The 26,078-nt window shown below is 35.2% G+C and overlaps 1 protein-coding gene across 4 annotated transcripts; it reads right to left on the bottom strand.

Moving 5' to 3' along the window:
• Positions 1-436: 436 nt before the first annotated feature.
• Positions 437-25,088, bottom strand: LOC100260961 (uncharacterized). 4 transcript variants are annotated; one of them, XM_010658157.3, is made up of 16 exons: positions 24,809-25,077; positions 24,410-24,583; positions 24,272-24,323; positions 24,074-24,181; positions 23,544-23,628; positions 21,240-21,294; positions 19,173-19,574; positions 18,230-18,310; positions 10,805-10,864; positions 7,968-8,066; positions 7,763-7,873; positions 4,491-4,562; positions 4,272-4,388; positions 3,540-3,689; positions 2,818-2,918; positions 437-987 (listed from the first exon to the last, which is right to left on the bottom strand). In XM_010658157.3, the coding sequence occupies exons 1-16, from the start codon at positions 24,869-24,871 to the stop codon at positions 663-665; spliced, it is 2,055 nt and encodes a 684-aa protein (XP_010656459.1). In that variant the 5' UTR covers positions 24,872-25,077; the 3' UTR covers positions 437-662. The 4 variants fall into 4 exon arrangements, with proteins under 4 accessions (XP_010656459.1, XP_010656458.1, XP_002285365.1 ...); XM_010658156.3 differs by having other exon boundaries at positions 18,230-18,346; XM_002285329.5 differs by lacking the exon at positions 18,230-18,310 and having other exon boundaries at positions 24,809-25,088.
• Positions 25,089-26,078: the final 990 nt, after the last annotated feature.

Here is a 26,078-nt window from a genome sequence, read left to right on the forward strand (position 1 = left end):
TATATATATTTGGATTTAGAGAATAGCAAATATAAAATAATCTAACACACAGGCTCTTAGGTTAGAGAAACTTAGCCCAACAAAAATAACTTGGAATGGTAATTCTAGGATATCTCGATGGCTGTGAAAAGCAAAATGGACTTGCAAATGTGACCAAAAAGAATAGGAGACAAAACAGGACCAATCCCAAATACCAAATAATATTGGAGTAATTACAGATTTCGAAACGCAACCGTACGTTCTAAAAGCAACTGAATGACCAAAACGGAGGTAAAATCATAAAGCTGTAGAAATCCATTTTTTTCCTATTATTTTTCAAATTGGCTGCAAATCAAACTTAGCTTTATAATAGAACACTCCACCCAACACGTTAACCTTTTATTTAGCACTAGGACAATAGGGATTGAATGGGGGAAGGTAACAGAGGCCAGCACCAGAATCAATCGTCTTCCGTTTCCCATATAAGACCATTTGATGTAAGGAAAGACATGGATTTCTTGAAAGTTAAAAAACGAGAATTTAGGTAAAGCAGCAACCGCTGCCCTTCACATTTGAAATATAAAGCTGATAAAATCCTCCCATTTACAAAATGCAGGAAAGTGTTGCCTTAACACTTGATGGCAGAGAATTGATAAATCCTTTCCCAGGGGAAGGGACCATGTTCATAAAATATCATCTTGTTGTGGGCATAGTAAACCACTGTCAATCGGCAACGAAGGTGGAGTTCCTGGTGGGATATTAGCTGCACCATTCTCACCGGCACATATGCACAGAGCCTCTGCATCCCTGAGGGTTGCGTCCAGGTCAATCTGTCCGCTCAACTCGTTTATGAATTTCAGGAGTGTGTCAAAATCCATCTGCTCTCCCATTATCTTGTTCCGGTACCGCTTCAAGATTGCAACACATACATACAAGTGCAGGTGTTCAGACAAATAGTGTGTCCATAGTACCTCCCACAACTTCATGGTTTTCTCATATTCAAATTCCCTGTGATACGTGCAAAACTCACGTCAGGACAGATTAAATAAACGTAAAAGTAACATGGTTTTAAGGAAACTATATTATTTATCCCGATAACTTTTAAAGTCACACTACATTATTTATCAACATAGATATCAGGAAAAACAAAAGAAACATATTGGAAATTAAGGATATGTTTGGCAGTAGTCTTCCACAACAGTTTTCTGTTTTTCAAAAACCTAAAAAGACTGAAAGAGCAAAATTATCAACCAGAAAATGGAAAACATTTTTCTGTTATTAAAAATATAAAATGGGATAATTTCTTATAACATATTTTAGTCATTTTCATTTGTTTTCTAAGAGTTATTTTAAAAAATAATTATATAAATATAAAGAATGATCAAAAATAAAACACTAGACAATTTTCTTTTTAAAAAATATTTAAAATTATAAAGAATAGGTTAAGAGCATTTCAAGTTTTCAAATAAACTTTTATTTTACAATAGTACAGTTTTCAAAACAATTCTTAGAAAGTACTTTTCAGAACTGTTTTTTAAAACACTTTCCATAGGGTAAATGTTTTTGGAAATCTCAACAGATTTCAACTTCAAGATAGAAAAATAATGTTACAATATTCTCATCAAAATAAAAAACTTAAAACTCAACTCAAAGTTATGATACCAAGCAGTAATATTTGTAAAGATTACAACAGCAGCTTCCCCCATCAGTGAGTTACTTAGAGGAGTATTAGGACTGTAGTTGATCATGAGAAAAGCATATACTGCACTCTTAATTAGTTAATTGTTTGTAGAGGTGTTTTTATAAAATCTTTCAAGAAAATTTTAGATTTTCTCTAATGATTAAAAATGTCATCCTAGTTTGTCCATGCATATCACTGGTAGAGTGATACTAAAGAGAGGATGTGAACTACAAAAATCTACAAGTATTCTCTTAAATATTGGAGCTGAGTGGAAACTAAGCAAACCAAGTGCATAACATAATTCCTTCCATCAAAATCATTAAAACTGAACCAAGGGTTTGTTTGGGATTTAAAGCCTGCAGTGATTTTAGAAAACATTTTTAATCTTTTTAATACTTGAAATTATTTATCATTTACATGTTAGAAATGCTAGAAACATTTTCTAGAATCACTCTCAACATTTGGTAGTGATTTTAGAAAATGTTTCTAACCTTTTTAACATTTGAATGATAAAAATTTTAAGTATAAAAAATGTTAGAAACATTTTCTAAAATCACTGTCAAACGGACTCTTATCACTTTTGTCCGTCACACTTCTATATGAAACACTTTTATAAAGAACCAATTAGTGTTTTGGAATGAAAAGAAAAGGTGTTTTGAAAATATTTTTATAATGAGATACATAACACAAAAAATTGATTTTGGGAAGAAGCACTTACCAAATGCTAGTTTAAAAATCACTTTAAGTGATTCTCTAGAGTTTTAAGAGTGATTTTTATAACTTCATCAAATGCCTAACTTTTGCTAGAAATGCACTTCCAAGCAGTAGAAAGTGCTTCTAACCCTCCAAGAATAACTCCCCACCGACTCTAATGCAATGCTAAAAGTAGAAAGTACGTTTGTTGACACAAAAACAAGAAGAACTACTGTGTATTTAAACTAATAAGGGTGATAAGGTATATCAATTAAACTTATAGTAACTCCAATTAAAATATCAAATTTTAAGCTTCATGACAACCATGTAGTGAGCAACATCAAGCTGCATGTTCCTGCATTTTATAATTAGCTAGTAGAATAACATAAATCCTGAATGAAGGGAGAAAACATGATGAACAAACAGTAAATCCAGGAACCTGAATTTATAATGATCTCACTTGCCTTTTGAACTGTATAAGAACCCAGCGGAAACAAAAGAAATAATTTAGGCAGTCATTCTGCTTAAAATAATTATGGAGCGGGCTATCTAACAACTCCACCAGCTGTCAACATAACATTGAGAATCAGTAAGGATTAGAAACTCAGAACATGTTATTGTTGTCTACAAAAAGAATTTAGCCGAGGTACCACTGAGACATGAAACTTCAAGCTCACACATTTAAACACCATGGACAAATAAAAAAGTAACTGTCTAAACTAAAGCGCATCAGCAGTTCACAGCTTGCGAAGCATCAAAAGGCATAAAGGAAGATTCAGATAATAATTGTAGTATACCTTATTCACTGAGATGTCACATGACTACTTTCACTGTTTTGAGAAATTTTTTCTGTTCACATAGAGATTGTGCTTCTATATAAAAGGGGATGGCTCCATAAACAGTTTTGGCAATCATTTTTTAGTTACACAGCCCTTTGACATGCCCTTGACTAGTGTGTGCAGCTTTCATAATATACCCAGGTTTGAGACTGAATTTTACCTAATACATGGCTCATGGGGGAAGCATCATGTATCCGGAGTTTATATCTTCCACATGAGGTGGGGATTGGTTCAAACAGCAGATGCAAGATGTCTCATATGTGTGTGCATGTTTATTTGGTGTAAACTCTAGATACATGACCTGTTATGTGCATGTGTGTGTGTGAGAGAGAGAGAGAGAGATAAACCTTCGATATCGCAAAAAGTTGAGTGTGCATGCCATTTTGGTCTCGATTGAAGTTTGGCCCAAGGCGTTCCATCAGAGCCACAAAACACCAAAATGATTCCGCCTCATCCTTCATTACAAACAATATTGGGGACAGAAGATCGCTCATACCCTATAAGACACATAGAGGTTCTTAATAAGCAAGCTCCAACTGTTGATATGGTAGATTGTAGATCCATATATAGGAGTTAAACCCTATGGATAGGGACCTAAATCATGTAAATATATAATAACTTCATTTACAGCCTTCTTAGATGATTATGGTATTACACTTTAGAATAGGTTCAGTAGATATTTGGTGTTACTGTATGTTATCATCATATCCCATGTAATGTGCTTTATTTAGAAGCTTTTAAGTCACTGTTGCACAGCAGTGTAGTTTCAGGGTTCCACCAGTCTTCCAAATTTCCAGTATGGGTTGGTGGATATGCCTTCAACATACAAAATTATATTTGCATGTAGATGGGTCTCATTTTATATTTCAAAGTTTCTCCAGGCAGTTCCAGATTTTTAATTTTTGTTGAACTTTTTAACTGTTCATAAAACAATTATGTGGCAGGACTGACCAAGAGAAACCAAAATGAAAATTAATGCTTAGCAAGTAAAATCAATTTTTCATACAAAATAAATAAATAAATAAACCAAGATGAGAAACACCAAGGATAAGAAGCCACTGCCACTAAGAAGTCATTACCTGACAGTAACCAAGGTCAAAGTTGTAAAATGAGTATGTCAGCAATATGTCTCGTAAAAGATACACATTTGGATTGTCATCCCCATCGTAGAAAGATAGCGATCTATCAGTCCTTACCTACAAAATAAATAGAAACAAAAAAGATAGTTTTAAACTGTATATCGCTTTCCCAAGTTACCAGATGGAATCAATTTAGCAGTTTAAAAACATTGTGCTCACCACATCTTTCTCAATGAGGCCTTTTCTCTCCCTAAATTTTGTAAATCTTTTTGCCTGTTCTGGAGAGATACTCTGTGGGAACAAAATATGTGTATGTCAGATCATGGAAAAGCCTGCTTAGTAGAAAACCATTTCCAAAGAAAATCACATAATCCTGGTTTGATAGAGAGGAGAAAGAATCCTTCATTCTGCAGAATGCCACTAAAACTACAAAGGGAAACAACTGTGCTATTGAAAATAGAAATATTCTAATTCAGCTCATGCATTTAAGAAAACACAACTGCACATAGAGGAAAAACAACTATATGTAGTTCTATAAAAAAAAAAATGACTTTGGGATAGGCAAAGACAAAATCATATATAAAGCACCTAAAACAATGGGGGCACATCCTATGTACAGAGGGTATACAAGAGGTATAAAAGAAAGACACAAGTCATACATAGAATATAAAAGAGGTATAAAAGAAAAAGACACAAGCCCCAAAAAAACAGCAAAACTAGAACCTTTTATCCACGGTTCAGATTATCTATAAAGCCCAACAATGTATAATTAATCAATCCAAGTAAAACCCTCAACCATTCAAAAGGGATTTGATGAGGAGCCCCTTCAACTTTTGATCTGAATATTCTTTTTGACAAAAGATGAAAATTGATATCCAAGAAAACATTTTTTTGCCATTTCAGTAGCACTAGCAAACAGACAAACTCTTACCATACAAATTTTTTTTTTTTTTTGATAGGCAAAAACAGAAGTTAAATTAAAGAAGGCCAAAAGGCCGCACCGCATACAAAAGGTATACCAAGCAGCCCCAGGGCCACAGGAACAACAACAAGAACACCTCACCAGCCCTTAAGGGACCGCTATCCACTCCAAGAAGCCTAGAAGTGAAGAGGACTCCTCTCCCCTATACAACTTAGCCCAACTCCACAAATTACATACAAAAGAGTTCTTGAGAGTCTGAATAGCCAAAAAACCCCCTCTAAAAGCTAGCCTATTTCTTTCCTTCCATACCGTCCAAAAAATACATAGCGGAATGGACTTCCATATTTTCTTCCTTTTTTTACCCACAAAAGAACCCTGCAAACAAAACAACGCCTCTTTGACCCTCTCTGGAAACACCCACTGGATCCCGAATAAGGCAAAGGCGATATCCCAAAGGGTCCTAACCACTGTACAGTGTAAAAGAATGTGATTTACATTTTCCTCCTCACAACCACACAAAAAGCAACAATTTGGAAGCTGCCACCCATGCACTTGCAGCCTATCCAATGTGAGAATTTTTTCCCAAGTAGCCTCCCACGCAAAGAACGCCACTTTGGATGGGACCATATCCACCCAAATATTTTTTCCGGGAAAAACAAGAGGATTAGGGGCTGCCAACAGATTATAAGCCCCCCGAATCCGAAAACTATCAGAATCCCCCCCTTTCCAAAGCACTGAGTCCTCCTCAGGGGTTACTCTTATGTCCCTTAGCAGAAACAGCAGATCCTCAATCAGCCCCAGCTCCCAGTCATTAGAATCTCTAACCAAACTGAGATTCCACCCTCCTTGGCCAAGCCTTGGGTCCCACACCTCGTCCACCGCTGCATTTCTGCAAGCTGCCAAGGCGAAAATCTGAGGAAACGCTTGGGACAGCGCTTCATTACCGCACCAATGATCAGTCCAAAACATAACCTTATTCCCCCTCCCCACCTTGAACTTCATGTTGTTCCAGCACCAGCCCATCTCCTTTAAAATCTCCTTCCAAACTCCCACTCCAACAGGCCCCCGGGCTTCCTTGGATTTCCAACCCCCGCCCTCCAACCCATGCTTCACCCCAATTACCTTCTTCCACAAGACATCCTTCTCTACAGCAAATCTCCAAATCCACTTGCCCAATAAGGCCTTGTTCAAAGACCCCATCCTCCTTATGCCAAGGCCCCCCTTATCCTTTTGCGTACACACCACCTTCCAATTGACTAAATGGATTTTCCTAGCCGTGTTTCCCCCTCCCCAAAGAAAATCTCTTTGAAGTTTCTCCAGCCTTTTAACCACAGACTTGGGCATTCTAAAGATGGACATTTGATAGATAGGAATGCTAACTAGGGTACTTTTTATCAGGGTGATTCTCCCGCCCTTTGACAAGTATTGTCTTTTCCAACGGGCAAGTCTTCTCCTCATTCTTTCCTCCACCCCATCCCACATGGGCAAGGCCTTGTGCCGGGCCCCAAGAGGCAGCCCCAAGTATTTAACCGGAAAGCTTCCATTTCTGCAGCCTAACTCCACCGCCATTTCCTCAACATTATCAATCTCCCCTACTGGAATCAACTCACTCTTGGCCAGATTAATCCTTAACCCAGAAGCCGCTTCAAACCACGCCAAAATCCATCCAAGATGTGTTAATTGATCCTTGCTGGCCTCGCAGAAGATAATAGTGTCGTCTGCAAAGAGCAAATGAGACACCATTATCTCCTCCTCCCCTCTGCCTCTAAGTCTACAACCAGAGATAAAGTTCCCCTGCACTGCCCGCCTTATGAGTGCACTCAGCACTTCCATGCCCAATATAAAAAGATAAGGAGAAATGGGGTCTCCTTGACGCAGTCCCTTAGAGCTGGAGAAGAAGCCTGCTGGTGCCCCGTTAATAAGGACCGAAAATTTTGCCGTTGAGAAACACCACCACATCCAATCCATCCAACGCGACCCAAAGCCCATCTTTTTCAAGACCTTCAAAAGGAAACTCCAGCTGATGCTGTCGTAGGCTTTCTCAATATCCAATTTACACACCAGCCCCTTTTCTTTCCTCTTTTGCCAATAGTCAACCACCTCATTAGCTATGAGAGAGGCGTCTAGAATTTGTCTCCCCCTTACAAACGCATTCTGATCAACCGAGACCACCTTGTCTAACACCATTTTCAGCCTATTGGCCAACACTTTGGCCATAAGCTTGTACAGCCCCCCTAACAGGCTGATAGGCCGAAACTCCCCTAGGTCCTCAGCCCCACCTTTTTTTGGAATGATGACCAAGAAAGTGGCGTTCAAGCTTTTAGCGAAAGACTTCTGATCATATAATTCCTGGAACAGCTTACCATACAAATATCAAAATCTAAAACTCAATCTATGTGAGTTTGGATCCCATGAAACCTTTCATATCATGCCCAAGTGCCTCTAAAGGCCTACTCTGAGGGAACATTCATCTATCCCAATCTGAGGGAACGCTCATCACAAGTGTGCATGCTTTGCATTAAAAAATGGAAGAAGATATGACAAAATATGTTTAAGATTAGTTGCAAACCTGCCATTGTTGTTTTACAGTCTCGTACTCTGACTTTTTAATTGACACAAGATATTCCCTCTCTGCAGATGTTGAATCATATGCATGGTATCCCAACAAGAATGTCCAGACCTATGAACATAACAATGAGTTTTGACAACAAGTGAGGTTTGACAACAAGTGTGCTCAACCAAAAAAAAAAATAGTCTAGCTACAAGGTACAAACCTCTTTCCGCAAACTGTGCTCAATTCCCCCATAAAATATTCTCTTTCTTAAAGCTTTTGAATCCATGATTCGCCCTTCAGAATCTAAGAAAGTGGCCCACTGCAAATACAATTGAAACTTTGTGAGAGATAAAGCATTATCCATGTTTATGCTGAGGCGAATGTTCTCGAAAGAACCAAAATGAGATACAAAGCAACTCCAAAAGTCCACAGTTACGGATCAATGACAGCAAAACATGGTTAAACTAAGAACATGGAAGGAATTCCTTGACATTTGTAGGTCTGTCCAAAAGAGAACTGTGATAAAATTCTAACTGATGAAAAAGAAACTATCAACATCATAACAATTCAATATTGAAACGAGTCACATCAACACATATGACTTAAACAAAGTACTTTAACAATAAATAATGGTGTTATGGCATTAAATACAAGGCGTGAAGCAGAACTGGGATGACAACCTTGCATGCAGTGCATGCAGAAAGCAATTGCTTAAACAATAGAGAATAAATGTTATAGCATTCAAGGAAATAAATGAAATAGAAATAGGTGCTTTAACAATAAATAATGGTGTTATGACATTAAATACAAGGCGTGATGCAGAACTGGGATGACAACCTTGCATGCAGTGCATGCAGAAAGCAATTGCTTAAACAATAGAGAATAAATGTTATAGCATTTAAGGAAATAAATGAAATAGAAATAGGTTCACCACATTGCAAGCATTATTATTATTATTATTATTATTATTATTATTATTATTTTATAAGACCATTGCAAGCATTAATACAACACTACACACACACACACACACACACACACACACACACACACACACAAAAAAGGAAGAAAAATAGACATCAATGATGTGTTAAAAAGAGATGTACAACCATAAAAAACGATTTATATTTTATTACTTTTCAATAGAATACAGATTATTGTAATGCGTAGAGTTCTTGTGGTTGAGCATCATAGTCTCATTATAAGATTATGGTCCTCAGATTGTAAGGGCTTTGGATGTGAGACTCAACCTTAACCCAACATAAGTATAGAACTGTTGATAGGAGCTGCCACCATTTTTACACTTTTTTTTTGGATAGGTAAAAGCAATTGTATTAAAGGTGTGCCTAAAACATGCCTAAAGTATGCACGATGTATACAAGGCCAAATAAGGGAAGGATTCACAAAAAAAAAAAACACCCTTGCTTCACTTATAGTCCAACCAATCAATAAAGTCAAATAAAAACCAAGTGCTAGACCCCAAATGAACACTGACCCACTCCAAAAACATGTACATGAAGGAGCGTAAAATAGCATGGTTTGTCAAGTCTGAATCTTCAAAGGCTCTTCGATTTCTCTTTTTCCAAAGGGTCCAAAATAAGCATAAAGAAGCTGCTTTCTGCACCTTCTTCCATTTTTTCCCAACAAAGGATCCCTGCCAGCTAAGAAGGGCCTCCTTGATTGAGAAAGGCATTACCCATTGGACATTAAAAAGAGCAAGGATGAGGTGCCACAACAAGGTTGCCTTTTGACAGTGGAGAAGGATATAGTTTGCTGCTCCTCTTCGTCTTTACACAAATAAGATCTACTTGGAAGACGCCAACCCCTCCATTTTAACTGATCTAGAGTTAAAAAAAATTCCCAAACTACTTCCCAAGCAAAAAAAATGACTCTCACTGAGACCAAAGTATTCCACACAATACCTAATGGGAAGCCCTAGAGAGCGCCCTACTATGGAGTAGTAAAAGGACTTCACTGTAAAGGTGCCTCTCCTTGTTACCTGCCAAGCCATGACATTCTCAACACCACTTCTAATCACTTGCCCTTGCAAACTATTAAGCAACTCTTCCACCTCTCCCAATTCTCAATCATTTATCTATCTTGTGAACACCGGGTTCCAACAACCCCCTTCCCCACCCTACTCCCACATCTAGTTTACTCAAGCTTCTTTATCAATGGCAATTAAAAACAACTCTGGAAAAGCCACTGCCAAAGGATCCTCCCCACACCACCTATCCTTCCAAAACCTTACCCTCCTACCATTTCCTACCCTAAAAACAACCCTATTGTTGAATTCCTTCTACCCATTCCAAATAGCCTTCCAAATACCCACCCCATTTTCACACATTATATTTACAGACTTAAGCATTCAGTGTTGAGGATGACTTGAAATAACTCATTTGTACAGCTGCTACAATACACACAGGTTATATATTAAGGCTTTGATTTTTAATCACTGGAGCGGATGAGTACAATGCTAACAGCATACAAAACAACTTTTTTTCCTTCTTTTTTTTGTATGCTGAAAAAAGAACAAATGTTGTTATGTGTCTTTTCTGGATGGTTTGGAAGGAAAGGAACAGTAGGGCGTTTAATAACAAAGAGCTTTCTGATCAAGGAATGAAGCTTGCTTTTCTTTGTAATCTTTGGGCATGGTCATTGAGGGGTGTTGCTTTTTGTTGCTCCCTCTATCTTTTTGTTGGCACTCTTTGTATACTCCATGCGTACTTTGGAGCACTCTTTTGGCGTTTCTCTTTTTAATAAACATTTTTTTCTTACCTATCAAAATAAAATAAAAAATAAAAAATAAAAAACAGCATACAAAACAACATGGGTGAAAGTGTGAGAAAAGGAAAGAAAAGGTAGTTTAGCTCCACTTTGGGAAATGGATGAAAGAGTAATTCAATATAACAATAACAGCTATAACTGCAAGAAAATAAAAACTTTTTCAAGTGATCAACTTAAAATACACGACTCTATGGAACCATCACATTTAACAGATCTATCATTGGAAGGTTGACAGAGAACTCATTTTCATGACAGGTCATCAGCCCTTACCTCTTCAGATCCCAAAGGAGGCTGTCGTGGTTTTCCCCATACTAGAGCTAATTTATCAAACTGCGAAATGAAAATAATAGATAATAAAAACTCAAGAAAAAGGGAGAAAAAAGCTCAGGCATATGAAATCATAACAAAACTTAGTCAAAAGTAACATCTTAAAAAACTGTATAATTTAGATTTCAATCAAATATCTTCATAGAAAATAGTATACCATATCAACTACTGGGTAATCATGTGTCCTCGTACTAACACCGTAACACCATAACAGAGCATGCATAACATCTGTATTGAGGGAAAGGGACTTAAGTTGCACACAGCACTGGAAGCAAATTACTAAGCATAAGATGCATTTGCTCATCAATCAAGTCACACTGTCTTTAACATATTTATTTCATGGAATATTGAAAAGCATGAGGGTCATAAGATGCATAAAAATTGCATATTAAATGCACAACAGCAATACCAACAACACATTACATTATGGAAGTTCAGAGGTGATTTGTATCATTCAGTAAAAGGGAACATGAGTCATCAATACCAACCTCAAGGACTCATGAACTCCTAATGATCAAGGCTCTAATACCATGTTAAGCTACTAATTGACCTAAAAGCATATGGTATCAGAGTCTAAATTGTGTCGGTACTAATTGACCTAAAAGCTTAAGTCTTTAGGTCAATGAGTAGCTTAACATGGTATCAAAGCATTAATTGTGTCGGGCAGTCACAAGTTCAAACCTCACCACATTGCTTCTTGCTTCCAATATATTGAGTTTATATGCAAACCCAAAAGAAGGTTGTTAGATGTATATTAAGCCAACTTGAGCTAAAGATCATATCCAAGGCAAAACGTTAAAATAGCAATGCCAAAGTCATTTTTTGACATTGACAATTGCTCTCCAATGCAAATATTAAAATAAAAATGTCAAATTTTAGCACATCACTCCAACACACAATGTTAAACATAATGCTATACCATTATTTTGGCACATGCCAAATTTGGCACATGAAATTGCCCATTGGAGCAACAATGCTAAATCCAAATGCTATATTTTGAAGCCAACATCCCAATTTGAGATGCACTAAAGCACCAATACCTCATCTCACAAGCAGCCCACTTTTGGGTTTGCACATGGACTCAATAAATGGGAGAAACAAATGTATGTGAGGTTCTAATACCATGTTAAGCTATTAATTAAACTAAACACACAAGGTTTTGAAGTTATACTATCAAAAAAAAAAGACATCTTTGAAAACCTCTCCACACTTTAAAGTCTAATCATCACATAACATGGTAAATAGAAGTATAATACCTGAAAATTGAGATGCATAATCAAAGTGCATTTGAGTCAAACAAACAACAGATGGCTTACACCGACATATATACACACACATGCATGTCCATATATAGAAGCAAAGATATATCTTAAAACATATACCACTAGTGATATGGAAATGAAGAGGAGACATTCTTGTAAACTACCAAATGATTTTGTGGCCAGGGTTTTTCTAAGTTTTCTGTAAACATGCATTATTAAAAAAGGAACAGACAACAGGACATACTCATTAATGATCAACCAATTGGATTCTTTCTTTGGATTTCCCTATGTGATACCAAGGAAGGATTGTTTTGTCAGCATGGTAGTTTTGTGGTGAAGAAGCACTCGAAAAACTATGAGGGATTGAAATCTTTATACTTTTTCCAGTGCCTTTGGAAGAAATAGGAAGTTTCTTGAGGATCTAGGAAGCTTAGATCAGGCTCTAAAAGATTCTTTCCTCAAAATTTATATGATTGGTCCAATAACCGCTTGAGGATGGTTATTCCTTTCTTTTTGGAGTTTCTTGATTGGTCGGGGAGGGACTAGTCTAAGTTAAGGTCTTTGTTCTCGTTGCCATTTATTTTTTCTCTTTTCCTTTTACCAGGTATATCCCTTTTTTTTGTTGCACACCTTTTAATTTATCTCTCATTTGCTTGTTGGAAAAAAAAAAAAAAAATATATATATATATATATATAGGGAATCCACCCTGATAGTGAGACATGTATCCCGACTAACAACAAAGAAAAACTCAAGTGATATGGCCCCACTTCTCTATCCTAAACCATTTAAATATAGAAGAGGGTAAAACTTGGGACTATTAGTTCATTGCCTTACAGCACTAACACTAAGCTATCCCCCAAGGGGTCATCACTCATCGAATATTTTACACAAGTGCAAACATTCAACATTAGAATTTGATGAAATCAACTAAGCACAATATTATATTTTAATACAAAAACTCATCACAAGATCATAAATTATAAACTTTCTAGACTTGTAATTATAAACTATCTTCCAACTATATCTACTAATAAATACTAATATGCCAAAAGTTTCAAGTTCCTATAAGTCTCCAACCCACATGCCTTAAAAGAAATTTTGATCATACATAACTATACTATATTTACTATTGGCATATATGTTTCATGAGCCATATTTTAAATTTCTAATTTTCCAAGTTTAGTATCATCCCTATAAAAGAAAAAATAATTCAAAAATAAATAATATACTAAGATAAAGCTATTAGGACCAATGTGTTATTCATTTGCCTCATGGCACTAAGACTTTTATATATACATACATATATATATATATATATATATATATATATATATAGGTAAAGATAGGTACATATAAATTAATAATAGGCAAAAGTACACAGGACATATACAAGGAGCACTTAAAGGAAGCCCTTAAAAGAGAGGACACAAAAAAACCACCTTGACTCTCAATAAGACTCCACTTAATCTACAAAATCAAACAAAAGCATTGAGTCTTTGCTTATGTACATGCCATGAGGCAATCAAACAAAGAACTGGGACTTAGACTAGATTGTTCTACATTGCCTTGATTGATTTGGTGCCTCCTAGAGGTAATAGAGATATTGGGTTAAGGGCTTTGGTAGTCGACTAAAAGAGAAAGCTCCTTGGCAAGTGGCTATCTTTTCCTTGATATGGTGTTTGTGATGGGAGAGAAATGCTAGCATATTTGAGGATAAATGGACATCCGTGGATAATAATAGGGATTTTATTTGAATTTTCTCCTCCCTTTGAGCTTCAGTCATTAAGCATTTTGCCCATACTCCTTTGAATTATCTCTTATTAGATTGGAAGAATGTTTGCTACAAAAGAGATCACATAAGAAGGTCATGCTTGATTGGTTACCCCTTTAGTAAGTTTGGTAAAAGTTAAACTTTGATTGGTGTTTTTTGGGTAATCCTGGATAGTTAGATATAAGAGGCATGATCAAAGATCATTCGAGTACAATAGTAAACAGGATTAGCCTCACCTATTAAGGCATAGATATTAACATTTTTAAAGTTCAGTGTTAAATCCTATTATCGGTCCTTGAAGGTGGAGAACAACCCCTTATTTCCAGCAAAGGAGGTATGGGGTTCGCGTGCCCCTTTAAGAACTCGTTTCTTTGCTTGGGAAGCGGTGTGGGGTAAAATTTCTACTGTTGATATGTTAATGAGGAGAGGTTGGTCTATGGTCAATAGATGCGTTCTTTGTAAAGAGAATGAGGAATCAACGGATCATATTCTAATTCATTGTGGTAAGACAAGGGAGCTTTGGACTGTGGTGCTTTCTTCTTTTGGGGTGGTGTGGGTGTTCCCGAATTCAGTGAGAAATTTGCTTCTTGAATGGAAAATTAAGGGCCTAGAAAAGAAGAGGAGTGTAGTTTGGAAAATGGTGCCTATTTGTTTGTTTTGGTATATTTGGGGAGAGCGGAATAGAAGAATGTTTCAAGAAGAAGAGAAGTCAGATATGAGCTTGAAGAATCTCTTCCTTCGGGCTCTTCTTGAATGGTCTCAACAAGTCATGGACGTGGACTTTTTATCTTTTATGAATTTGTTGGGTGGTTGAATTGTTTGGCCTTTTTTGGCTTTTCTAGGTTTTTGTTCTTTTCCTTTGTTGCCTTGGGTGAGGCCTTCTTTGTATACTGCCGGTGTGCTTAGGGAGCGCCCCCTTTTTTGGCGTGTTCTAATATGATTTCGTCTCTTGGTTTATCAAAAAAAAAAAACATTTTTGAAGGCTTGTTGTACGCTAAAGCTTTATGCACATTTAATCTAAGTGTAGAGGGAGATTTTGCTATTGTAACATCTTGGATATCTAATACGAAAAGAAGTTCATGGAAGTTCAACAATTGGATCCACAAAACTCTAAATGTTGCTAGTTAGGAGAGATGTTCCATTTCTTGAGTTCCTTATTCAACTAATCAAGAATTAGACCACCTAGCCAAGCAAGAAACAAGGTACTTGGCCTCCTTTGCAAGAGAATTTTTTTCCCTCCTAAGTGTATTAAGTTTCTACCAATGTTTTAAAAACTGGACTGGACCGGACCGGCCGGTCTGACCAGTCCGATCGTCGACCGGTGATCTTTTCAATCTAGTCCACCCTTTTAAGTCGGCGACTTATTAAACTGGCCTCGAATTGTCAGAACTGACAGTCGGACTGATAAACCCGGTGAACTGGTCGGTTTGTAGTGAACGGAACAATTCACTACATTTTTTATTTCCATGAGAGAGAGAAATGGTGGGATGGTGGGGATGAGACGGTTGCTGGCTGGCAATCGATCGTCATAGGAGCTACTACCAGCAGCGAGGTGGCTGGTGGTGAGGGTAGGCCTCAGCACAGTGAGAGAAAGAAGGAAAGAAAGAAAAGAAATGGGAGAAGAGAAGAAGAAGAAGAAGAGAAAGGGGAAAAAATGGGGAGATGCGACTGTGGTGGGAAGAGATGGGTTTTGAGGAGAAGAAGAAGAAAGTGAGAAGAAGAAGCAAAAGGGGAAAAAATGGGAAGGTCTGGCTGTGGTGGGAAGAGATGGGTTTTAGGGTTTGTTTTTGAATGGATGGTGGAGATGAATTGAAAATGAAGGGTTGAGATAGGTTATCTAAAAATAGGTATAAATGGGCATAAAATTTGGCTCTCTAAAAGTAAAAATTCATTTATATTTTATCTTTATTATTTTTATATTTGATATATCAAATATAAAATTGAAATATTATTAAAAAAAATTATTATATATTTAATTTCTTTTAAATATTTTTATTTTTAATAATATTATATAAATTATATATTTATAACGTCACCGGTTCGACCACCAGTCCGACTAATGAACCGTGAATCGGTGATTTTTTTCGATTCAATAACTGATCCGATTCTAAAAACATTGGTTTCTATCTACAATGTGTGTACATTGTTGTATCTACCTTTTATCTACGTAGATGGATGGCTTAGCTTTTGTGGAGTAATATATGTGTCTACTTTTTTATCAACAATTGTACCTCTTGAGAGGATTGCTCATCTTTCTTTGTATTTATCATTTAATACATTTGTTTTTTATAATAAATAAATAAATAAAGTTTTACACTTTATTCATCAACATTCCTAAAGTTTGCATTCCAATAATTTAAATAACATACGTTTCATTTAAGTAGCAACATTAATTAGAACAATAATTACATTTAAGCATAAATCTCCTACATCTACCTTCAGCAAGTTGCCCACAATGTTTTAATATAGGATTGTCCTTTCATCTTTTCCTTTTCACTACCCATTTCCAGCATTAACATCCTTTAAACAACAATATTAAATCTCTTTTTAAAAAAAAGAAAAAAAAAAAAGACTTCAAAATTGATTTTTCTTAAAACCATGTACTATTCGCCCATCATATATCATAAGCATCGTAGTACATATCACACCATGTATCATCTATATTATCAAATACGCTAAAATGCAATACATATCAATGATATATGTGGTTTTCCATGAAAAATAAATCATATCATATGTGTTGTCTCAAAAAATAAACTATTCATTGCTAAGAAATTTAAGTAAGGATGAAAAACATCTTTCCAAAATCTAAGGATGATAAAAAAAAATAAAAAATAAAAAGGTGGGGGTGTTGGAAATACCTAAAAAGAGCAACAAAATAACTATGCAAATAAAAGATAAAAACTGAACACAAATTAAATATAGCAACAATATATGACTCAAGGGAGTAAATATCCCCTACAAACTCCATGTTTTGCTAATCAATCCACAATATCACTAGCTAAATATAGGGACAAAAAAAAAAGTAACAAGCCAAGTTGCTAACAAGATCTAGGACCTGAGGGCACCAAATGTCATACTTCCACTAACCTTTCACCAACACCCATGTCACTACAGTAGGAACCCCCCTCCACTAATAAATTGGAAAGGATCTAAAGCTTTGACTTGCAATAAACTTTTCAAAAGAGCTTCTATCTCTATCTCAATAGCCAATCTCTTTCCTGCCAGTTTAGAGAAGACTCTTGGTACCGTACCATAGTGATCTCTAACCATACTTTCAATTCTCAACTGACCTGGGTTACCTAGAGCACATCCATCAAAGTTTAACTTATTGAAAGCCATTGGGGGAGTCCACACTGAAAGCAATTTACAACCTACCCTCTTTGACCTACAAATCATGTGTTGTATCATGCATCACAAGTTTTCAATAATCATGGTTTCAACAACCATGACATTTATCATTTGGAAATTTATATATGTAATAAATGATGCCTAGGTTTGAACTGCATTGTACAATCTTAACTTTTTAAAAAGTTCAAAAAATTTAACAATAAGTTACCACCAAATTAAGTTGGTCCATGAGAAGATTTTTAAAAAGAACATACATACTAAAAAGATAAATTAATAATAGAAATTAAGTTTGGAGTTCACAAAAACGTTTTTATTCATCTCTCTCCTTTTAAGTTGCTTTTCTTCCCCCTAATCTACCTTCTTCTTTCTTTGCTTTTATTTTTAAGTATGTAAACTATTCATCACAATTTTGTATAACGACTTCGGACTTAGCCACCACACACCCCACTCCAATAGGAGGAATGATTCTTGACTGTAAAACTGGGTCTATATGTCGATAGTGTGGCAAGAGAAAGTCCAGTTACTCAAGAGCCAACATCATTTCAGACTCAAGATATACTAATTCTTGATGCATCAATAGTTCTAAAACTAACATAGGAAGCACTATTGTGCATCTTTGAATGATCAATGCAAACAGTTGCTTTTTAATGGCCATGAAAGCAACCTGGCTATAACCTTCTAACAAAAGATTTCAACATGAAAAAGAATACTCCACTTGACTCTTCAAAATTCCCAAGTGATATATATCATCTGGAAACTTGATCTTCATTGTGGTTGATAAATATGATATAACATCACGGTGATGCAAGATACAAGACCACCAATCCAAGAGTTAAATAAGCTTCTTTTCATATTACTGTGAAAGAATATGCCACGAACAAACTAGACAACCATTATGTTCATTCTTGAGAAAAGGCAAAATACTAAAAGGAAGAGGAACAAACCCATATAACTTAAAAAACAGGGCTCCTTTTTATTTATACCTCCTTACAATCGATTAGCTCAAAAGTTCCCACATTAGTGACAGCTTCTTCATCATGATATTGTTTCCTACATCGAGTTTTCTGTTTAACAAGGATAGAGGTCTGCATCAGAGAGTCCTGGCATAGAAGTTCAAATTTTTTTGACTAACAATGCAATGATTCGCGTGAGTTGAACTAGTAGGCTAAGCTTCTGATTCTAAGCAACATTTTTACTAAAAACAGAATTACACATGATGTGGATAAGATATCCAGGTATCCAGACCCTCCATGAAAGAGATTTCCAAAAGCAACCTGGCTCATCCAATAATAGACCTAGAGCATTATTTTCCACTTTGCAAATCATTTAAACTGTCAACTCCATGTAACTAGCATACCATTGCAATCAAAAAATGAAATAAATAGCAAAATATTCTACTATGGCCAACCAGTCCGCTAAATGCATACTGTTTTGCTAATTTATTAACAGGTTTATCCCATCCAGAGTGACAATTGCAATGCATTCTACCATGTTCAACTGGATGGAGGGATAGAATGCATCCAGTTATCTAGGTATGTATAAAATTACACAAAAGTTCTTCAGAATGGTAAGAGAGAGATTCACATAAACGCCTACTCAAACGTAGCACCTGGAGAGAAACAACAAAATATAATTTTTCAAACAGAAAAAGACTAATGACCAAGCACCAATTGCTCAACTTATTAAGAATAATGGTTATAATAAAACAGTGTGGCAAATATTCAGAAGAAGAAGAAGAAGTGGTAGTTCATGTACAAAGTTGCCAAACAGTCCTTCAGTAACAAAAAATTCATATTCAAGCCAATTTAAGATTAAGTCAATTCATATATATAATACCTCCTTACTATCTGATGTTGAAATATATTGAAATTTAAAAGCAAGATATATTAATATCTGAAAAAGTAACCAAAGGAAACAAAACACTACCTCCAGAGGATCTGAGGGCACAGGAATTTCATCAGGAACCTTTTGTTCATCACTGGATGCTTTGTGAGGGGAATCAAGGAGAGACTGGTTATGGTGTCTCCTATCATTAGAACCAAAGCCATCACCATGACTTTCACGAAAGAGTTGTGAAGTTGTATCTCGAGCAAATTTGGTCACAAGAGAGAATTTTTCCAGTACTTGAATTGAGAGATCACGAGCAGGATCGTGAATCTTTGGCCTATGCCTCCCATTGTATTGAGAAGTAGCGCCGAGTCCATCAAAGTTACCCCCATCAGCCTTCTCTTGGTTTTCATTTGAAGGGGGCTCGCTGACTGAAACAGAAGTAGATGGTCCATTTGCAACAGAAACAGCCATAGGCAGCTCCAGAGAAGACAAAGTTCTCTGTAGAAAACAATAGAAACATGAAGGGAAAAATGGACAGCAGTTATTCATCAAAGAATCAAGATATAAACCCACAATAAAAGTGGCCCACTTTTCTATTGGCCTTTCACTTTTTAATAAAAATTCAAATAGTCCATCATCAACATAGAAAACAAACAAAACGCAAAACAATGATGAAGACATGGAATTAAAATTATAATGTCATCTCAAAATATTTTTCATTAAATTCCTAAAGAAAAGAGCAGTAACTGTTAGTGTATCCAATTTGAGAGAAAGAGAGGAATGCACAGGTAAAAGTAGGTGTATACATGACAATTCCTTGTTTTTACAAAATACCCTCAATTGAGTCAAAATTATATTACTTAATTTTCACTTCTTGCTATAAAGTCATCATTAGTTCAGTATTTGGATTCACTAAGCCATCTGAAATCAAATTTAAAATAAATTTAGAATTCAGGCAAACAGCTAAACAAGGTCATTGGATGGCATTTGGAATATTTAGAGGATTCTTTGAGACGTATTTGTTTTTGTGTATCTGTAACCCTTATGGAAAAACCTAGAACCTCACACATCCATACCTCAACAAACTTTGCCACTTGAGCTAGGCCTCAAGGACAACTAGAGGAGGCAAGTTTATGGCTAAACTTTAAAACATTGGAAAATCATTTCTGAATTTTGGCATTTTACTATTTTATTAATTTCAGTAGAGGTTAAAAGTTTCGGTAAAAGAAAAATCAAATATTAAGATCTAATGTAACTGCTAAATGTAAGTCTGTTACCACTTATCAAGGCTACTTAGTATATGTTCCAGGGGAATTTAAAGCAGCTACTTGGACACTGTCACTTGGAAGACCGCAGAAGCAACTCAAACTGCCATGCCAGAAATGTTTTGGTTACTCATAGTTTCACCTCAGAAGCAAAATGCTTAACTCGAGTAAAGAAATAAATACAGCTCTGGAAACCACAGTTTCTTCATGACGGCCCTCAAGTAATTGGGAAAGTAGAATAAAACTAAGTTCCTAAGTTCATGAAGATTAATCCCTAAGCAACCTCAAGATTCAGGATATTGATTCACCAACAAATATCACACACATACACATAGACATACATAAGCAACAGCTTCACCCCAAACAAGAGTTGGGTGACATTTCCAACCTCCTTTCCATCTAGATTATAGAATGAATGAGAAGTAGCTCCAGATATGGCACCAAATAGAGCTAGATGGAGAAAAAAGATCCATGTTACCAACCCCGAGTAGTTGGAATTAAGCCATTGTTGAGTTAAGTAATGAGAAGCAACTCACATCTTCCTTTAATACTTTTCTTACTATACATTCTAGGTGTAATCTCTAGATTTAGAGAACTTGCCTCTCCTGAATATTGGAAAATGCATCAGCAATCCAATTTGTAAAGACACCAGAAATTATGCAACTATCAATGTTAGTCTTCAGTATACCAAGATTCCAGCTATTTAGAATAAGGGATGATTTAGGGCCTAGCTTAGGACAAGGATGACTGAGATTTTACTTAATTGGAACTAAAAGGGAAGAGAAGGAGAAAATATTGTTTTCCATCTTCTGGATCATATACGACTGATACGGTTCCATTCTCAATTGATGTAAAGTTGTAAGTACAAACCAAAAAAGTAAATCAGTACAACACGCACCTGGAGAGGATCCTGAAAGTCATTCACAAGAAATACATTTGCATCATCAGCTGACCTGGAAATATTCCATCTAGTAAGAAGCTCACAAGAGATGGCAATATATATTTGTAACACACCACAAGCTCCAAATGCAAATAATAGTAAACAAATTAAGAATCCTCATATGATGCCATTCTTTAATCTTCTTATATACCATCCTTGAAACCTTGGTCTTATAGATGCAACAAGGCATCAACTACACCAAGGCTATGAGAACTGCTAGTAAAATTTATGATGCAATTCTCCTTAAAGGAAAGGAAAGGCATTAAACATAAAGTAACAGGATAAAAATATTTGCTAAAAGAACCTTTGTTGTACATGTTACTAAAGATTAAGAACAATGAAAGACAAGAAATCTTTCCATGATTTACAAAAAAATTAATCAAAAGAAAAACCATGTCTATACCTTAAAATAAAATATAAAAAATTAAAAATTAAAAAAGCAAAACAAACTGCATACCTATAAAGGAAATAAGAAAAATGCATAAACCAATATCTCAAGAGGACAGAAAGCCCCTTACAAAGTATACCAAGTGTCTAGCCCCTGGCTTGACTAAATGGTCCGCTCCTTGGTTAGCAACACACAGAATCCAAGAAAAGGAACATCCCAAGGCGCTTGGAACATCAATAATTTGTCAAATTCACCCATCATACTTCCATACACCTCTTTCCCTCTTGCACATCCATGAAATGGCAATAGCAAAGTCATTCTCAGCCAATAAATCTAAACAGCTCAAAATTTTGGATTGCAAGATGCCCTCTAAAAGAGCTTGAATCTTTGCCTTAATAGATGTAATCTTTCCTAAATACAACACCACATTTGTATCTAACACTCTTCTAATCTCAAGTTATCCTATGTTACAAAGAAACATCCATCAAAATTAAACTTCATAGAGTCCATGGGAGGTGGAAATCACTTAGGTTGAATCTCTCCACCTTACTTCTTGAATCTACAAAGGAGTCTCCAATCTAGCATTCACAAGCTCAAAAGAGTACCAACAAAAGCATTAGAGGTCTGCAAAGAAATATGGAAACAAACCAAGTCACAAAGATCTTCCATACATCTCCATTCATCCTAAAAGATCTTGGCATTCCTTTCTTGCCAAATAGTCCAAAGCGCAATGAGACTAACCATACACCACATAACCAACCTCTTAAATGACCCTCCAAAAACTCTAGAGAAAATAAACATCACCTTTTTCACACTCATGGCGGGGAACATAATCGATTCCAAAAAGTCTCAATTGCTTAGACTAAAATACTAAAGCTAGTGGATAGCGTAAAAATAGATAATCAATTATTTCTCTGATAGCCAAGCACATAACACAATGATCAAGGCAATGGGCTTTAAACGGTCTCCTGTTGAAACATGTCATTTGTGTTAACTTTCTTATTTGCCACGAGCCATGTAAGGCCCTGCTATCAAGAGGAGCTTCTGAATTCCAATGAAATAGACTGGAAGAGAAACAATCAAGTTAATAGATGGAGACAAAATTCTAAGAAAGGAACTGACTAAGAAAATACCTAATGATGTCAAACGCTAAACTCTTAATATCTGGAAGAGTAGGCAAAAGACACACACGGAGTAGTGACAGCATGACACACGCTAGCTCCTTGACTTTCTAATTAGTAGTGAGGCTTTAACCTATAGCCATGATGATCTAGTGTTAAATTAGGGACATGATCATTGTTTCAAGACTTCAATAGGCGTTCATCAATGAGATCCTTAGCCCCATTTCCCTCCTCTATTGTTAGTCCAGACACGACAGGTGTAGAATAGTTTACAAAGCAAGGATTCAGTTGCGGCTAATTACACACCTAAAATTTGTGGAAGATTCTTAATAGCTAACAAGAAAAAGAAATCAAAAAATCAATGGAGTCTTCATTCCAAGTAATTGCATAAACTACAAAAATCATTTTTGACATTTAACTTCATCTAGAGCCCAATCTTCCATTGAATCCTCAGCATCCATGCCTTGTCTAATTGCCTTCGCCCAAATTCTTGTCATTTCAGGGCCTCTAAGTTAAGAGTATTTTTATGTGGCTATTTGAAGCATCAAGTGAATAACCTTCTTAATGCGGTAGCAACCACAGTTTTATGCATTCCATTTTAAACAGATTTTTAAAGAACCAAATTTTTATAGGTAAAAGGCATAGAAATATGCCACAATATAACAAACACATGCACATTCTTGTTTGCCTATCAAAAACAAAAAAAAAAAACAAACAAACAAACAAACACATGCACATGTTAGAAATACCAACCTCACAAGAAAAGCATGTTGCTTTATTGTTGCGAGAAACTCCCTAACTCCTCCATTATAGAAGTAAAGAGGAGGAAATGCAAGTCCTGTAAAAGAAGTTCCAATTACACAACGAAATGATTATGTTGTACAACATAAAAGTGATAGTGAATCTCAAGATTGCCATTAATACATCTGGCAAATATATGCACCTATAAATAGGAATCTTTTTCACATTTTTTTTGTAGGTCTATAAATAGGAATCTTTTTCACATGCTATGTACAATTGAAGATTATATCATGTTTAAATCATAATATCCATATCTTTTTCTTTACATATCTTTTTCTTTCTCTATTTTGTTCAGTGTCTGTTGGCAAACAACAATCTCTCATTGCAACATATCAAATCTAATGAATCTAGCACAAAAGATTAACCTCATACCCCAAAATCCCTCATTTTAATTTTCACATACAAGATCATACTTCAGGAATCATAACTGATAGCAATCCATATCTCAACATTTTATATTAAAAACATTTTGCCCATCTTACCTGATGATAAAACAACAATTACGTATTGCCACCCAAGTGTAGGAGTGTGCCTGCGAATCGACCTCACATCCGTAAAAGGCACTGCCCTTATAGTATATAGACTTTTATCTGCACAATGAATCCAAATCACAAAACAATCAATTCATCAACCAGAAAGCATAACATATAGATGCAAGTAACCAGAAACCAAACCCTTACCTTTCTCAGACAGCCTCGGATTCGAGCGTTGTCCCTTGTATGGAATCCATGTCTACCACAAGAAAAACAAACAGCCTCAGAATCATACATGGAAGCACAAAATTCCCAACATGGAAACATTCAACATTTAATTATTACCATAAAAAGGGAAGATCCTTGCTTAATTAACCTCAATCTCCCACTAATTCTCTCAGATGCATACTGAGTCGGATGAATTGTCACATTATCCTTCGAGTACACGATTTCCGCGCCATCCGATTCACTCGACGAGCTTCTTTTACTACTACCGCTTCGAGAGAAACTCGCTGAACCCTAAACCAAATTAAAGAAATCAAAAAACCTAAATTAAGTTCAATAATTCACCATAAATGTCAACTAATGAATAAAATATCAAGAAAACGTTCAAATTCGACATTGTAATTCAAACATGCAAGATTGATCAAATGCGATTCCTAATGAAAAATATGAACAAATAATATAAAATAATTGTTCATCCAAAAACCGAATTGGAAATGAGAATTATCGGAGATTGCTTACTTGAAGTTGTGAGGCGGCATAATCGGCGTCGTCGGACAAATCGTGAAGCTCCGCTTCTTGCATCGTCGGTGATTGGCGGAGACAGCAAATGGGGAGAGAATTTTAACTGAGTTCGCTTCCTTCGAGACGAAGAAAAAAGAAGGGAGGGAAGGAGGGAGGGAGGGAGGGACGTGGTGGGACCCAGCAAGAAAGATTGGATTGCCTTCTACCGATTTCTATTGTATTATTAAAGCTAAAATCCAAGTCACCTTTTCTGAGCTTCTCGGTTAAGAACGAATCCTTCTAATTTAATTTCCCATTAATATTTGATTATCAGTTTTGTTTTCCAATTTCTTAATTTGGGGACTATTACTTAAAGCGACGGTCCGAAGCCTCCCATCCATAGATTTTTTTAAAATTAGACAAATAAAAAATTTGAATTTAAAAAATATCGAAAATCGTGGCAGTTATTTTAAATGACATTTTAAAAGAATAAAATATGCTGAAACGTGTCCTTAGGACCTACTTTAAATTTTTTAATATTATTTTATCGTTGTTTTTCAAAAATAAAAAAAATAATAATAATAATAATTTTTAGAAAATAAGTAAGAGTTATTTTCTTGTGTTTTAAAAATTGTTTTTAAATTAAAAAATAAAGAATAATTTTTAAAAACAAGTTTTGAAAAACATTCTAAAAGGGGTCTTATATTTAAAAATATAATGGTCTTAAAAGTTGTTTAAAATTTCTCAAATAAAATTTTAAATCCAAAATATGTTTTTATTTTTTTTATATAAGAAGTTATATTTTTACATAAAAGTTTTTTATTTAAAAATAAATGAATATTTTTTTAAAATAAAAATAATAATAACTTTTACATAAAAATTGATGCATCAACAAAAATTTACTGGCTTAAACTTTAAAATTTTAGAATAAAAATAATTTTTAAAATTTTAGGTAAGTGAATCCAAATGCATACTAAATTTTCAGATATTTACTTATTTAGTCCTTAAGTATAAATCCATTTTGTTTTTTTTATGTGAATATACATATATTTTTCCGAATTGTCTCACTAAGAAAATTATATAAAATATATTAAAATTAATATTTTACTTGTTCATTTCTATTAGATTGTATAATTTTTTATGATTAATTTTTATTGAGTAAATATTATTTTTCTTAATTTTGTTATTTAATAAAAAAAAACTCTCAAAAGCATTTTCTTTTAAATAAAAATAAAAAATTATTTTAAATTATGTATAAGGTTATTATCGTTATTTTTTATTTTTTTCT

The sequence above is a fragment of the Vitis vinifera genome, chromosome 11 (assembly GCF_030704535.1).
Source record: "Vitis vinifera cultivar Pinot Noir 40024 chromosome 11, ASM3070453v1".
In the NCBI taxonomy this organism is placed as follows: Eukaryota; Viridiplantae; Streptophyta; class Magnoliopsida; order Vitales; family Vitaceae; genus Vitis; species Vitis vinifera.

Coding starts and splice junctions, on each gene's coding strand:
- LOC100260961 (XM_010658156.3), bottom strand. CDS start 24,871: ATGCAAGAAGCGGAGCTTCACGATTTGTCCGACGACGCCGATTATGCC. Junction 24,324..24,409: donor AAGGATCTTCCCTTTTTATG/GTAATAATTAAA, acceptor TTCTTGTGGTAG/ACATGGATTCCATACAAGGG. Junction 10,865..18,229: donor AGCTAATCGATTGTAAGGAG/GTATAAATAAAA, acceptor TTCATTTCGCAG/TTTGATAAATTAGCTCTAGT.